Source organism: Etheostoma cragini, chromosome 2 (assembly GCF_013103735.1).
Source record: "Etheostoma cragini isolate CJK2018 chromosome 2, CSU_Ecrag_1.0, whole genome shotgun sequence".
Classification (NCBI taxonomy): Eukaryota; Metazoa; Chordata; class Actinopteri; order Perciformes; family Percidae; genus Etheostoma; species Etheostoma cragini.
In genome coordinates, this window is record NC_048408.1 from 5,792,319 (window position 1) to 5,809,818 (window position 17,500).

Sequence of the window (17,500 nt, forward strand, 5' to 3'; positions counted from 1 at the left end):
GGGGGGGGGAGAAAGTACGCAAAAATATTATATACAGAGAATATTCAGAAGAAATAGAGGAGGGGGTGTGAATGTAAGGGTAGATGGACAAAAGGAGGTAGGTTCCTTTTTCAGTTCTGCACTTCTTGATGAATAGAGTAAAAGAGTTACCTTTAGCAGGTGTGGTCCTCTTTGGAATGTCTATTATGTCTGCTGCTGCGTCCTCATCTTTCCTACCTGGAATCAAACATTAGAGCTTTAGAAACACCCAGCATCTAAAGATGAGATTTCTTTTAGAAAATTAGTTCTATTGTTAGAACTTTTAGTCTAGTTTATTTAGAGATACAGTATGCTATTACCAAAACACTGAGATGCATGAGGCGTGCATGTTAGTACTAAAGACAGTTACACTGACCCGTTAGCTCAGCTATTCTATTACTACTATTACTACTATTACTACTACAATGTGCGTTCATACAGCAAAGCAAAGTGCAGTCGTACAGTGGTAAAGAGCTTACCTTTGGAAAACCACTCATCTGTAGCCCAGCACAAAAGGGGAGAGACGAGAAAGACAGAACAGGAAGAAGAGAGAGCATTGACAGTAAGTAAGAGGAAAGCAGCCATAACTAGCCACCCAGTTAACACCTCCTTACATCCTAATAGCCCCGCTGCCACCACTCACAAATCAGCAATGTGACATGCCAAGTAAAGCAGATCAAGGGACACAGCAGCTTGTCTAACCATTTCAAATACAGCACACACACACGCACATCCAAACTGCTCTGCACAGTATCAGTTTGAGAATTTGTTACTGTGATCACTTTGGTGCAACACAACTGAAATTATAAATGCACACCCAAACCAATAAGCTGATAACCAGTGTGGGACATCAGGTGATCTGCGACGTTTCTGATGTCTCATCTCTCCTGCATAACAGCTGCTCTGATGCAATCTTCTCTGTCATATAGTACTGTCAGTTATATCACAACATAAAATCTAATCTGGCGCCATTTAAAATTCTGATTACAGTAAACCAAACTGGTTTTTGTACAGATTGCTTTTAAAAAGTAGAAATCCCCCAAAGTTTGAGGCTATTTAATAGTAATCTTTTCTTGCATTATTTTAGAGCTAAAACGATAAGTCAATCATCAGAAAATGAATCCGCAAACACTTTAATTCATTGTTTCAGTCATTTCTCAAGGGAAAATGCCAGACATACACTTATTTCAGCTTATCAAATGTGACGATTTTCTGCTGTTCTCGGTTTTGTTAAATCAGTAATGAAAATAATTGTTGCAGCCCTAACGGTGCTTCTGAGTTCAATCTGACTTATTCATGTAAATGTTGACAAACGCAAACGGATTTACTAATAACATGGTCAATAACAAAAAACAGAAAGGGGAGAAAGTGGATGTGTAATTGAGAAGCGACAAATCAATACTCTCAGTGAAACCCAAACAGAGCAGCAGGGGAGAGGATGAGCTTTCTCGCAGCTGGGGAAATTGCTAACATTCCTGTGTGAGCCAGTGGTTTTGTTTGTGCAAGTGTGGCGTGCGTGTGTGTGTGTGTTGGTGTATGTGTCAGTTTTGTGAGACACTGTTGTCAACAGTGACATCACCACAGATGTTCCCCTACTGAATGACGAATGCAATCCATGTCTCTCTCACACACACACACACACACACACACACACACACACACACACACACCTTTGCTCTTGCGGGAGCTGAAGCAGCCGCCCTTCTGGCTGGCAGGGGCGGGGCCCTGGTTGAGGGGCGCGGTCTCCTGGTAGCGCTCACTGCCAGGAATTTCACGGTGCACCTGATAGGACAAGTTCCTCAGCAGACACATGCTGTTCTCTATCAACTGCAAAGATGGGGGTGAGGTGGAGGAAAAAGATGAAGGGGGGAAAATGGGATTAATTATTAAATATGCAATCTATAAGCCAAGTTTCCTGCTGCAACTACATCAAATCACCTACTTGCAATCATACACAACCTTTAATTTAATGTTTTTTTAATTAATTTAATTGAAAAAAAGGATGAAAAAAAATCAAGGCAGCAGAACCAGAGATAGTTTTTTTTTTTATCCCTAACTTATTTATAACTCAGCACCCCAAGATTTTTTATTTTTTTATTTTCTAACTTGTAGTCTTCAGCCCCAAAAATGCTGACTCTTAAGACAATTTTTCAGTCCCCTGTGGAGCTACAGTTATTTATCGTATGTAACTTTTCACATTAGTTAGTGTAAACAGGTCGATGTGTAAAATTTGTTAAGTTCCCTTTTAACATTAAATAAACCAGAGTTCCACTTACCTTATTGTCAACGTCTTTACAGTCAATCTGGGATTGGACAATGTACATGAGCGAATCAACCAATCCTGTGCACTCCCTCAGCTTCCTTCTCGCCTCACTTCGCTCTGAACTCACGTTTCTTTAGACAAGTGGAGAGTTGAGAAGAGGAGAAACGAGACTGGTCAACAAAACCTGGATTAGCAGCGTGAAAGGCTGGAGACATAATTGAGGCAGTTAAGAGGTTAAAGTGGACAGGAAAGAGTCAATTGTAGTGACTACAAAAGGATTCCAGCACACAATACTCGAGTTGTTCAAATGAAACCCCCTGTTAAATTCACTGGTTTACAAAGAGAGTACAGTTTGATGGGATCAAGTTACAGCTCTGGACCAATTTCCTCAGCTGCTCTCTGACTCAGTCCTACTTAGTGAACTAAAAGGACTAGATGGATGGAAATGGATACCCAGTTAGTTCTTCATTCAGTGATGTAGAAGGCGTGTAAAGAAAGGACATAAGGGAGAAAACTATGGAACTCAACCCTGGTCTTTTGTGCTGTCCTGCTCTGGCCTGCGACAGGCACGCCCTCTCACACACTACTTGGACACATTCTCTTCCAACGCAGGGGGCACTTCCCCGCATAGTTCAGAAGTTTATTTACACTCAGCAGTCGGCAAACAGTTACAAAGTAAAATGCTGACTAAATCAAATGCTGCATCACAGAGCCGCTGGCACGGCTGTGGACTCTTATGTAAGATGTATACTTATGCGTAAAAGCTACGTTCCTACGTACGTCAGTACGTGGCGACACAAACTTACGGCGTAGCCTCATGTGCATCTCTCGACACATTTAACTACACATCGCGGTGACGCAAATTCACTCGAATGTGGCTTGGTAGCGTTGCATTTCCCCCCTACTCATGTATTACCTGGTACTCCTTCTCCATAAACAACATGAAATCATGAGAGGGTTAACTTTTCCTGCTACAGATGTCTCACCAGGTTGTACAAAGCTAATTGGTGTCACTTTCTCCCTCACTCTATCAATGGTATCTTGGGCATTTATGATGCACCTTTCAGTACAAAACTTAACAGGGATCCTCCGATCCCCTTTTGATATGCCACTGAGAGCACTTATTCTCTTTATGGGAAAAAGCCAGTGCACTGCTTTCAGCACAGTCATACCAAGTATTGCAATTCATTCAATGTCCAGGCCATCTAAATGTGATGTAGTGATGATTTGGGTGTTACGAGTGGTCTCGATTTTAGGACTTTTCCGAAAATCCAAAGTCACACTTTTTGGAAAGGTTTTCTTTTCTGAAAGTTAATACAAATCTAGACCAATTCATAATCAAGTTTCCTACATGGAATCAAAATCTGACACCATTTCCTTGCACACCTCAGTTAGATTTGAAGATACTTTAGGAGTTTGACACACAAATTTACAATAGAGTAATTTCAATGACTGTAATTTTCTACCCCGGTGTCTGGTCTTATGGTGTACTGAGACGATACTGTCCAGACCATTTCTGCAAATGCCAAATTTAAGATTACCAAGTTATTCACACATTTTTCTAGACCTAGCAAATGTGCACTGTAATTGACCGTGTGGTCAAGGGGAATGCATTGATAACAGACTCGCAGGCTAGAACATACTGTTTACACTGTATAAGTCAACGCCCCACTGTCCTTTGCTCGCCCCGTCCCTGTAAACTGAAATTCCCTTCTTCACCCTCTCCTAGCTGCAGTTCTCATACATTCAAGCAGATGTGTCTGTAATAAATTACTGACATTTAACCCTATGAGCACTATATTAAATTAAAATAAAAAAAAGATAGATTTTTGATGAGATTGTTGATAATGAGATTTTTGTTAATGTGTGTTAGTAAAGGCTTCTGACATACACAATTCAGCACATGCATCATTCCATTAGAAACCTTTGAATGGACCTCCATGGACGGTTCGGTGGTTATTTCTTTCTACTGCCAGGATAGCTTTATCAAAGTACACTTTTACTGCAGTTATTGTAAAGATATGATCCAAAAATAGAAAAGCAATCAGAAGCAGACGTGACGACAAATCTTTTCTAATCAATCCTGACAGACAGAAAGGTGAGTGCAATGAAAGGTCTTGTAGAATGGGCAGATTTGTCCTGATTGAGAGGCACACATTAGGCATTTGTGTTCTGACTATCACCATTCTGATTAGTAGTGGAATAAAAGGCTTCACGTGAAGATTGCTCCTTTCCTCTGTCATGGAGGCCATGATGTTCATCCCTCTCTTCTGGTCTTTTAACTCTACATTGCTCCCTCCCTCAATCTGTTGAGCTGGCATGTTTCCATAGTACTAGCTTGTGCTACATCAACCCTCCCACCTTCCATCCCCTTCATATCATCCCAAGCAGATCTGATAAGCGCTTCCTCTTATACCTCAGGCAGCCTGCTGTGTTGGTGAGGGCTGTCTCCCACTCCAGATGCCTGGGCTTGCAGCTGTCCCCTCCACCTGCTCCATTGCTTCCTCGCGCCCAGCCTGAATGGGGCACCATCACCTCGTCAGAGAGGGCGTGCAGTGCATGGTCCACAATCTCCATTTTCACAGAGTCATGTGACGACAGATTCCACAGTGTCCCTGGGGAAAACGAGAACATTTAAACATTCAGAAATGCCGTATTTAATTATGAAGCCTACTTCCACTCTGGCAAAACATTTTATAGGCCTGTAGAAAATAAGCCTTAAAATGTATATAATATTTTCACACAACTTGTATTCAATAACAAGCTGTAAACACACAGAAATATCCAAATATGATAAGTAAGGTTATGCCATAAGTAGTTGTGGGAATTTAATAGCCTGCTTCTTTTTGGATAAGTTTAGCGTTTTCATTATGTTATAGTATAGAGTGAATATGTTTTTTGTCTCATCATGAACAAACTACTAAAAATATTATACACATGGGCGCCATGACAGCTCAGTTGGTAGAGCAAGCATCCACATATAGAAGTTTACTCCTCGACTCCCCTGCGGCCCTTTGCAGCATGTATTCCCCCCCCCCCCCCCTTCCCTTTCATGTCTTCAGCTGTCCTGGCTGTAAATGCCAAGAACATGATACAAATAAAAAATTAGAAGTCATATTTTTCAGTGTGCGTTTTCAGTGAGCTGTGCTGTGCTGTTGCATGTGCCTCTAACCTGTGATGGTGTCAGTGAGGTCCTGGTCATGGGTCTTCCTCAGCAGCCTGACCAAGGCAGGGACTCCGTCACAGTTCTTGATGGCGATCTTGTTGTCTTGATCTTTGCCATATGAGATGTTCTTTAAGGCTCCGCAGGCTGCATAGTGGACCTTTAAAAAAAGATGCAATAACAGCTTACTGAGCCATTGGTCATAGTGAAGTATCACTTAATGAGAGCGCTGCTTTCACATCCATAAATTTAGTGTATTAGTAGAAAACAGGGTCATGCCCTGACATGGGTCTTGGCGGTTTTACTCATTCAATTGTCTATAAATAGTCGGCCACATAGCTGACATATTTCCACTATAATGTATAAAGACTGTGTGAGAGGCGCGATGTACCAACGAAACAGCAATCAATGGCAAGAAATTACTGACAGCATGACCCGCTATTTGGTTGAAGAAATGGTGCCATTCTGCACCATTACAAAAGCCACCATTCAAGGCCATGCTACAGGCCTTTAACAGTATGCACTACCCGACCAAAAGAATTTTTCTCAAAAAGCATTCCCTGAAAGTATATAAAAAGTAAAGGGCGGCAATATACAGGAATTTAAAGATATTGACAATTTCTCGGTGACAACGGATTTGTGATCAAGTGTAATGCCACATGCACACAAAGCCATTTGAGCTTAGATCGGCCACAAAAAAAAAAAAAAAAACAAGCCCGACCCTACCCAAGCCCTCGGGGGGGGAATCACCAAAGGCCTCACGATACAATAACATCACGATACTCATGTCACAACACAATATTATTGCGATTTTTAACATATTGAAATATTTTGCAAATTATGACAATGTCTTAACTTTTTCCCAATATCAACTGATGTTCCCAAAAGGAAATTTTGTCAACATCTGTTTCATCTAAAAAGATACAGTTCTGTTTGTGTGCATCACTTCAATTGTATGCTGCAAAATGGGATTGTCAAGTGGACAAACTGGCCAACAAATATGTAATAAAAGATCGATACATCGATATTGCCATTGATTTTTCCCCCCCACCCTACAGAGCCTGTGCAGGCTGTGTACGAGCCCAGCCCCACACATTAACTGTAATTGAGAACCTGAGCCCAATTTAAACCTGACAAATTTTTTAAGACGTGGGCCGTTATTACCGAAGTACAACTCTGAGTTGTTTGAACTACAGATATCTGTTTATAATTATCTTAATAAATAATGCAACAAGGACAAAGCATGTAAACTGCGTTGTTTATTCAGAATGGATCGCAAATGGATCCGAATGAAGAAACGTTTATACATTTTTTTTTAAAAACTCGACCCTAACTCCCTCAGCCAAATAGTGTGGGTAACAGATCAAGACGGAAACATAATCAAAGCCCTGGAACCAAATAGGAGCCTTTTCCTGTCTCGATCACCTAATTAATACTGTCCTACGTCACGGTCTGCATGCCAACGCACTGGCCGCAATATCCAGAGCGACTGGAGAAGCAGGAGAGGCATTGCTTTCTCCCCACCCAATTATGCAAGTAAAGTAATTGGAAAAAAAACCCACAAATGCTTGATCAAGGGCCCGGCCCAAGGATAGCGGCAGAAAACATGGACCGGGCGGGGCCAAGTTTGGGCAGAGAAACTAAACTCTAGATGGCTTGTGGGGCTGACCATTCATTATCTCATCACGGACTGGGAACCTAAATCAAAGTGCCCGGAGACCGCGTTCACACCGGAAGGTCACACACCCTCAGGTCCTCCTTTCAAGAGTCTGGACGAGAGAAAAACTGGTGCAAATATAGTCATGACGGAGAGAAAACTAGACTAGCAATGGCTAAATTGCTTTGGTCATAATCTGAAATTAGCTTTTACCAATGCAATGAACGCTGAAAAGAACATCCTATTATCAATGCTGCATGTTACATACTTTTTTACTGTGCAATTTAAATCTCTCTTTAACTCTCTCTCACACACACACACACACACACACACACACACACACACACACACGTTATGAAGATGAAGTCGCTGTTTGACCCATTTCTCCAGCCAAAGTCATCGACACACACCAAACTTTAAATTTGTTGCTGTCCGTAGAGCATGAAATGTGAAATTGAGATGCCTCGAGCGTGGAATGCATGATGTGGTCTGTCTGGTATTGCTCATACAAAGATCAGCAAAACCTTGCCACAGCTTGGGCTAAATGAAAGGGAATCATAGAAAAACCACAGAATGTTTTGGCCGAAACCATATTTAGCACAAATGTTGACCTACAGGATTTGATCAAGAGAAGTGAAATACATGCTTGCCCTTTCCCTTTCAAAAAGCGGTGTTACCCTTGTCTCAGGCCAAATTAACTGTCCCACTATTACATAAGCAATACACTACATCCCTTAAACCTCACTTTTACCCCACCTAGTCTGATCATAACACACTACTAGTGAGCAAGGAATGAACAGAAAGCAATGGAGAAAAACAGCAGACTGACCTCTTTGTTTGGGTTGTCAAGCATAGAGACCAGCGCTGGGATGCCTTTCAGTCGACGCACATCACATTTCACCTAGAAAGTAAAAGGATGGACATAAGTAGTGATGTGGATGGGGGCCCAATCAAGTCCAGTTTACTGTTTTGTAAATCAGCAAATCAATTAAAAAAGTCAAATGTGAAATGATGTACAAACAAATTCAATCAGAGCACCAATGAAGAAAAGAAAAGCACATGACAGCATATCGAAAGATGCTCAGTGAAAACGACAAATCCAGGGAAAAGTCTTATGAAGGAAACTAATACCCAGGCTAAGTTATAAAGCAAGTCCCACAATGACAGACATTTACTAGTGATGGCAGTAAAGAGCTGCACTTAACACTAACTTACATTAACTCTGAAAACTCTAAATCCAAACATGCTCTGCCTTGCGACTCACAAGTCAAATGTTGCCATGTCAACAACTGGAAACATTAAAAACAGACTGCCGATAATCTTTTGTGATGTAAAGTCGGGCAGACCCTGTACCGATTGCGCCAGATTTTAGCCCTGAATTTGTCTGCCCCAACTTATTTTCGGATTTCTTCCATATCAGTTGTTAATGGATGTCAGTTTGGGGGGCGGGGTCATGATGCCTGAATAATTTAATCAATTAATAATTTCCTGAATGATTGCTTGGATTTCTGGAATATCTTTGGTGGTCTGTCTTGTTGTTTGAACAGTTCCAGAAACCAAGTGCCCAACATTGCTACTGTCAGAAGATCAAGATGTGAAATCTTGTGGCTAAAAGTCCAGTCTTGAGCCTGTTTTACAATCTGCATTTTCCAGCCATCTGTGGCTCCATATTTTTATTTTTTTCTGCTTACTTCCAGTTCATGGTAGAACTGCCTCTCTCTTGTTGAGGATCCAGCATTATGTCACCTTGTTTGAATAAACTTTAATGGAATTGTCACTGGACAAACCCATCCAGGGGCTCTGTGCCTAGGTTCAGTGTGAGCATGAAAGTCCCAGGTTGGTGCAGATTAAAATCTGTAGTTTGAGTTAACGCAAAACACACGTTCAACAAGACAGATTGTCTGTCCAGCTTTAGACTTCTTCACTGCAGGATATTTTTCCTTGTTTCAAAAGCAGTTCTATTTCCGATACCCAACTTTAAGAAAAGAAAAAATATGTTTTCTACCCCTCCAACTATTCCTTATCTTACACATCCAACTTTTTGTCTGGCTTTGCTATATACTCTATCATACAGCCTCAATCAGTCTTAGAAAACACATGACTAATCATACTAAGTCTTCAAATATTGCAAGTAAACCTCTGCGCTCCTCAAGTAATTGCATTTAATTGTATTCCAATCTACATCACACTGAATACAAGCTTTATTAAATAAAACAATATGCTCGCACATGTGCATCCCTTACTTTATCATTTTTATAGGTGAGATGCTGCAGGTATGCAGCTGCGTTGCTCCTGACGGGGTCCAGCCTGTAGTTCAGCATGGCAATGACCTCTGGCAGCTCTGGCTGCCGCCAGCCGCCAGGACCGGGGCCGGGAGCTTTCCTTAGAGTGCTGTCCAATGAAGCCATGCTTCCTCTTTCACCCTGGGCCAGTGGCGCTCCTCCCCAATAGTAAATGTCCCCTGGGCCACTCATGTCGCCATCCAAGGTGCCCTCGTAACTCCTGGGGAGGGCGGAGCACAACATATGTGAAGGTACACATTTTCTGACAACACAGACATCCATTATGCAAACAGAAAAAAAAGGTGGAAAACAGTGTTGGCCTTGTTGTTCATAACAGTGGTCATTTAAAAATCCAAATATATACAATTCCCAATATAGTTTCCCCATTGCTTCATTTCCTAGCAAACAAAGTTATTGTGAAAGGAACATTAGTATGTGCACTTTTTGCCCCAAACATCACTCTCAAAGATGACTCAAAGGCACTGCATACAGTTCATGCACAGAGCATACATCTAGATGTTACTCATCCCTAAAATACAGTGATTGGTTGACACGAGTCACTACAAAAGAACACAACTTACCCAGCCCTGCGTGGGGGCCCATGGGAAAATGCATTGTGGTTGCGGGGTACGGTGCTGTAGTGCATTTGGTGTCCCATGCCATAGTCGGGCTCATCGTAGCCCATGCTGCGCTGATCATCCTCCAGACCGTACGGCTCTGGGACAAACCTCGGAATAGAGGACAGCTCCATGGCACTTCCCATACGCCCGACCTACACAGGGACAAGGTCTAAAAGCGGCTGTGGGGCGGCTGTGGCTCAGTGGTAGAGCGGTTGCCTGCTAATCGGAAGGTTGGTGGTTCGATCCCCGCCCCTGCAGTCATTGTCGAAGTGTCCTTGGGCAAGGCACTGAACCCCGAGTTGCCCCCGGTGCTGCGCATCGGAGTGTGAATGTGTGTGAATGTTTACCTGATGAGCAGGTGGCACCTTGTATGGCAGCCCTGGCCACAGTGTATGAATGTGTGTGAATGGTGAATGTTTCCTGTAGATGTAAAAGCGCTTTGAGCAGTTGTTAAGACTGGAAAAGCGCTATATAAATACAGCACATTTACATTTACATTTAAAATAATAGAAGCTCCAAGCCAAATGCTGTGGAAAAATGTACTGTATGCAAGATATCAAATTCAGCAAATTAATCTATAATGTGGGGCTGAACCAATTCCTCAAATAAATTTGATTACAAAAAATCCTTGAAAGCCAAATTCTTTGTCTTGAAGCTTTGTTAAATCAAGGTTACTAACAGTGTACGGCTGACTGTTTTCCCGCACGTAGGATCATTACTAGCGCACAACGGGCTGACGCTTCTGATTTCTGACTTCAAGATTTTTTTTAACTGTCTTGGAATTTGGCTATAAATATAAACTATTGCTGTTTACTAGTTATTTTCTTACTAAGTATTTCTTATCCAATTACTCGATCAATGGAATAATCATTAGAATACTCGATTACTAAAAGAGTCGATGGCTGCAGGCATACTTTAATGGTCAGCAGGCCAAGTTGAAATTGAATGCAATGGTTGTTGAAGATACCTGTGGCTGAGCAGCATAGGGGTCCAGCTGGTTCCTGCTGGGGGCTCTGTAGCTAGGATCCAGAGTTCTGTAACCATCTGGATGGACCGGTCTGGAGTGGATAGGGGAGGGACAGGGAGGTTAAGTGTGAGGATAGGAAGAGAGAAAAATATTGTTTAATAATAAAAACATTAATTTATACCATTCATACAAACAACAACAAAGACATGAGACAAACTTTCAAACCCAGGACTTGTATTAGAAGTACAAAGTTAATATCTCCATGACGTAAATCCTTTATCAGCTGCGTTTAAATAAACAAAGAACTATACCTGTAGCGATCATCCATACGAGCTCCCCTGCTAAGGCTTGTGTAGGCCTCAGATGGGGGTCCAGTACGGTAGTCGTCGTAGCCCCCTGGCGGTCCGTAGTGATAGTTGCGGGGCACAGTGTGAGTGGGGTAGTCCATGGGCACGCCACCTCCAGGTCCTTGTCTGTAGACCATGGGCGCAGGGTAGCCCCCCATACCCGTCACTGAACCCCCACCATCCAGGGACAGCGTGTCTGACACGGAGGGAATGACTGTGCGAGTGGTCGTGGTCTTTACTACTTTCTTTACCTTAAAAGCCAAAAGAAGGGAGGCAGGAGACAAGATTCAACAGTTGATATCGACAAGCTTAAAATCACTGTCAAGTTAATTCAGGGGCACAATTTAAAAATGAAATGCCTCAATGGATCCTAATTCTAAACCCAAACAAAACTGTTCTTCTGTCATTTAGCGCTGGACACTGCACATTTCGCAACATGGATTTCCACTTTCCATTCTCTAGTGTTACCGTGGTTTCTGTGCGCCGCGTGGTCCCATCTTCATTGGTCTCCACAGAGACAACAGGTGGCACCTCCTGGGGATCTTCCTCCACCGTGTACGTTTCCTGCACCACCTGACCAGGCTCCATCCTGAACTGCACGCACATTAACATTTCATAGAAAACTCAGATATGCAGTAGGTCTCACATGGAATAGCCTTAACCTTCTTAAGAGTTAAACGGCTAAAACAGAGCGGGCTTCAGAAGATGCTTACATGATGTGTCCCGTTGATGTAACCCTCGTTCAGTGTCAGCCTCTCTATGTCTGCATCACAAGGAATGCGGCCGTTCTGCAGGGAGGAAAAAATACAAATGAGAGGATCCAATGCACGCGTGCACACGCAGACTTATGAATACCTACACACATACATCACAACATTGACTATACAGTTCTATAGTGATCAGCTGCTTATGTACAGTAGTGACCAAATTTAAAAAATAAACAAAAGCAGCAACTTCTGTTGGCACCCAGCTATATCTTGTGACACTACATAAACTCCAAACCTCATGAAAAATGAACGCAACCAGAGGCTGTCATGTTTGCACTCTTAACCCTTAAACACAAACAACTTCATGGGACACACTCATCCCAAAAAAAAAATGAATGAACGAACTGGGATAAAACAATGAATTTATGAAATAGTTAGTAATAAAATGAAAAATGGCCCAAAGAGACAAACTTCTATTTCTTATGAGTAGACACCCCCAGCATTGCCTACCCAGGGGTGGTGATGGGTGTGGTGCACTTTCCATTCCAGCCACAGGGGGAGCTCTATGTATCTTTACTGACATCTCTGCAGCTCCACTACTATGGTAAATGGAACACAGCCAAGGGGGGAATTGCTCAATAGTTATTCAGAGATTGGATGCAGTTGTACCATGCTGACAGAAATGTTGTATTTAAAATAAGTAAATAAAAATTAGTTTAAAGCTGGAAATAATACTTGCGGGAGGAGCAATGACAGCCTTTTAAAGTGCCACCCGACCTAGATTAATTAGAAAAGACTTAGTTGAAGCCAATTAAGACACTCTTTAGTTGAGATAAAGACTCAGTCAGAGAACAGCAGACAGTGCCGGGCAGATGTGAGCGTGTGGGAACCTGTCAGTTAAGACTAAGGTCGTGTTGCGCTGCCTGGGAGAATGGCAGAGGCATGCCGAAGCCTTTGGGCTATGTAAACACACAAAACAGAGATAAGAACCAACACAGGCTACATTTCTGTCCTGCTCTCATTAGAACACACACACACACACACACACAGCCTATACTTCTGCTCCTTATCAGCCACTAGAATTACCTGAGACTGGGATGTGTCCCTGGAAATGCGTGCCTACATGCAAGAAAGAATGCCCACAGTGAAAGAAGAAAAGTAAGGGAGCGAGAGAACCCAGTAGTTTATGAGAGTGTGTTTCAAAGGTTGCTTCAGGGCCATAAGTATGTGCATGTGTATGCTGGTTTATTCTCATGGACTAATGACCAAGCATTTCAATAACTGAGCGAAAGAATGAGCAAGAGGTGGGCGGGTGTGCCAATGTGTCCATCTGTGAGGTCACCCCGGCAGTCGGAACCAGGTAACTGACTCACGCATGATCAACAGGGTGTGTAAGTAAACAGCAGAACACACTTTAGCTATGAAACAAACTCAGCAATAAAGAATTTTACCAGTAATTCACAGCTGTTGAAACATTTCTGACTGATCCCGTCCTAGTTGATGGACTTTGCCCCACTGATCTAGCAGTTGAGGGATGTCATCTTTATACCAGAAATAAACAACAAATTGTATAAAAACAAGCCATAAACGATAAAACAAGCTGGCATTGACATACTGCAGCTACAAAAATGGGCCAGAAAAAGCTCAATATTACAACAAACAAAATGTTGAGCAAGACATCACTCTGCATGCACGCTAACTCCCATGGACATGTCAAGACAAACATGATGGGTTACACTGAGTTGTTAAGCTTGGTTGGTGGAAGGATGTGATGATGATGGGAGGACTTTTATTTTGAATGAGACATGGTTACTGAGGAACCCATGAAGGATGGAAATAATGCGTGATCAAAAGCTGCGAGGAGCAACAGTGGCTGCAAATGTACCTCCTCTGGAAGGCTGTGTTAGAAGGTGCTTCAGTTGCTGGGTTTGACTCAACTTTTAACTCCCAAAAGCCAAGCTAAAATCAAGCGCACCTCAACACTCCAATCTGACTAAAAACCTACCAAGGAGGTATTTCCCCCCCAAGAGGTTTGGTTTAGGACGGGTGATGCTGCCATCCATTCGGTCCACACGGATGGGATGGGATGGGGGGGTGACCATGGAGATGACATGGGATGAACTCGCTCAGATCAAGGGTTGAATCCAAGGGACTTTTCGATGGAAAATGTGCATGGGAGAGTGGGGGAGGAAGTTCCATGTTACCTGCATGTTGGGGAGGGGGCGGGGCAGGGTGCCAGCACACGACCTCCGCTCCTCCTCCAGAGCTCGGCTCAGCATCTCAAACTGCCTCTCCTGCTCCCGCACCGAGGCCAGCAGGGAGGCCGTACTCGCACACTGCTCCATTCACACGCTGAGAGCAGAGCACAGGACAGGACAGGACAGTTCACGGTCAACACCAGAGACTAGGAGAGATTCAACCAACACCAGGATTTAATCAAAGAACAGACATATATACCAAGGCTGAATCACCCAAGTACACAGAAAAAAGACAGAGGTGGCCCTGGCACCGTGCACATCAGGGAAGGCACACACTGAAGAGCTAATGAAGTGGAAGTTTAAGGGTTAAATAGCCGCTGAAGCTGATGCAGGAAGGCAAAGCAAGAAGAGATAGTTGAGGCAAGAGAGAACTGGGAAGATAAAGGAGTATATACACAGAGAAAACGTGAGTACAAACAGCAGGCACAAAGAAAGGGCGCACGACTTGTGAATTAATCTGCAAAAGTGATTATTCAGTTCAAATTCAAGGTGGGGCCAGCATCAGCAGAGCAGGTTACTTCTCAGTGTGTTTCTTCACCTTCAGCTCAGCAGGGTTAAAAATAGAGCGAAAGTGACAATTGCACCATGTTTTCAGCAGCAGCGTGCAGAGCTCGTTAGCACTCCTCTATTCCAAGGATGGAGAGAAAGTAAGGAAGGAGAAGGGAGACGAACGCAAGTGTGAGAGCATTCAGGGGAGTTATCAAGAGATGGCATCACACCATCAAGTTACACAAATCGGAAGATCCAGAAGTGTTTTCAATTGAGATGGTGTGTTTTCCACTGAGGGGAAAAAGGTGGCAGGCCTCACTTTCTACTATACTTACTAAACAGTGCAAGTTCTAACACGGATGGGCATTTCAGTTTGCATGCCATCTATGATAATTTACTTTAACAGCTCATTTAAATAGGACAACTTCTTTTATAGTCCGACAGCTATTTATGACTACGAACTCAAAGCAATAAACCACATGCATTATACTTCAGTTAGTGATCTGGACTAAATGAGTGCTACGGCAACATCAAAAAATATATATATAGCTAGGCAATATATCGATCTGGTGATATGAGCCTAGATATTGTCTTAGATTTTGGATATCGTAGTATGGCATAAGTGGTGTCATACCCTGGTTTTAAAGGTTGCATGACAGTAAAGTGATGTACCTTTCTGAACTTACCAGACGGCTGTAACTGTTCTATTATTTGCATATACCCACTTAGTCATTGTATCCACATTAATGATTATTTATCAAAAATCTCATTTTGTGAAAGCACCAACAGTCAACCCCACAATATAATTGCGGTAAAAAATATCGAGGTAATTGGTAAAAAAATGTGTTCATCATCACATCATTCATCATTTTCAACTATGAGTATCAGATGATAATTTGTCATAAATTCCAAATTATCCTCTGATCTTAAGCTTCCACGTTCTAACGCTTTGACCTCCCAAAACTTTATAAACAGCCCCGCTATTGCATTTTATTTTCAGATTCAAAATGACACCTTACCAGCACTTGCCGCACTTTCCCTGACACACATGAGACCAGGACATCTCACAGGCACAGTTCCTCCAAATAAAAACAACTATGGTCAGACATCTTTTTTCTATACATACAGCAAGATTTGGAATGACATTCCCATCACATCAAAACACTATCATCCATCACATATTTCAAAAGGGCATGCAAGCAGCTCCTTCTTAACAGTTACACATGCACACATCAATTGCTCATGTATTCCAACATCTGTAGTCCAATCTGTAGTTGTCTAGTCCACGCTGATGTCCTGTATAGATGTTTCTGTCATCATGTGCCGCACCTGTATTAGTTTGGGTAACTGTGCCTCTTTGCTAAAGAAATTGAATGTTCAGACATCTTTTAATCCTAAGGCAAATTCTATCCAGTTACCAATTCAAACTATGGTGATCTCAGACAACAAAAACAACAATTTACATTCAAATTCAGGGAACACAACACACTACTGCATGCATTTCAAAATAGGCAGCTGAAACCCATGACTAATACCAAAAAAGTCATGATGCAGCGTCAGAGAAGAATGCTAAAACAGAATTAGAATACAAAACAGCAAAAGGAAAGGAGGAGAAATTTTAGATTTTAAATTAAATTTTGGAGGATAATGCAGCTTAAACACATGCCACAGATGACTTAAGCCGTAATTACAGAGGCCTGATAAGTGAACGTCACTCCAGTCCAAAATAGGACAATGACAAAGTACCTCTTTTTTTTTTTTTTTTTTTTACTTCCTGAGCAGGGACGCACGCTAGTGAGGAAGGACTGAGGAATCTGGGAAAGATTACTTCAGCAACAGTGTCTGTCTAGTAATGGGATGACAGAAGCGTGGCTCATCTCCAAACTAGGTATAAAAAAAAAAACATTTTCTACTTTCCCTGACTCATGTAGATCAAATCTGCTGTCCATCTGCACACAGAGGACTGGCTGAGTGAACAAAGACTCCTGTATTAGGTTTGAGTGTGTACAAATGCCAGAGTGAGTGTGTACACACATCTGTGTGAGGGCGAGAGGTGGCAAGAGTGCGTGGCTGACGGTTAAATCCCTGAATAATCAAACAGAGCGGTGGCAAGTTTGAAGAAAGTTAATGCTGCCTGGTTTCTTTTCCCTTTGTGTGGAAGAAAAACACATTTGTAAAGAGAAACACACGAGCCACACACACACACACACAATGTCATACATTCCTCAGTGAGACTTTGCGTGTCATATCCTGTCTCAGCTGTTGGAAGCTGTCCTAATAAGGGAGCCCTTCACTCTTTTATTGTGCTGCTCTCATCAACCTCTCACACCAACATTTTTCCCTCTCCAGCCAAACACTCCAATCCTGAAAGATAAAGTGGGTCCAATTACTGTCTCCCCCCCAATGACCCAATCAGGGTGTCGGACCACAAACCCGCAAGTGCTTCTTTAGTGGACAATGCTCACAAATGGAGTCAGTATAGGTAACCCCTGAAGTTGAGAGTGTGTTAAATCTTAAATTTGAACCTTGACTTGACTCAACAACAGATCTGTCCTGTGATCAAAACACAAAAGGAAAACCGGGTTGTGGATATTGCGGTAGAGATGCAGAGCAAAATCAATTAAGTTATTGACAACTACTTTGAAAATTGATCAATCACTTTTTGTAATTTCTCATGAAAGACAAGAGCAAAAATTCTCCCATTGCAGGTTCTTAAATGTTAATAGCTT

General features: G+C 42.4%; 1 protein-coding gene across 1 annotated transcript in view; it reads right to left on the minus strand.

Moving 5' to 3' along the window:
• ctnnd1 (catenin (cadherin-associated protein), delta 1) overlaps positions 1-17,500 on the minus strand; it is a 29,459-nt gene that overhangs the window by 6,282 nt on the left and 5,677 nt on the right. The window contains 14 exon segments of the mRNA XM_034888073.1: positions 139-216; positions 498-515; positions 1,689-1,845; positions 2,295-2,412; positions 4,698-4,896; positions 5,454-5,604; positions 7,931-8,002; positions 9,345-9,603; positions 9,965-10,155; positions 10,971-11,061; positions 11,282-11,568; positions 11,786-11,911; positions 12,031-12,105; positions 14,229-14,376. Coding sequence (XP_034743964.1) covers positions 139-216; positions 498-515; positions 1,689-1,845; positions 2,295-2,412; positions 4,698-4,896; positions 5,454-5,604; positions 7,931-8,002; positions 9,345-9,603; positions 9,965-10,155; positions 10,971-11,061; positions 11,282-11,568; positions 11,786-11,911; positions 12,031-12,105; positions 14,229-14,369 — 1,963 coding nt within the window. The 5' untranslated portion in view covers positions 14,370-14,376.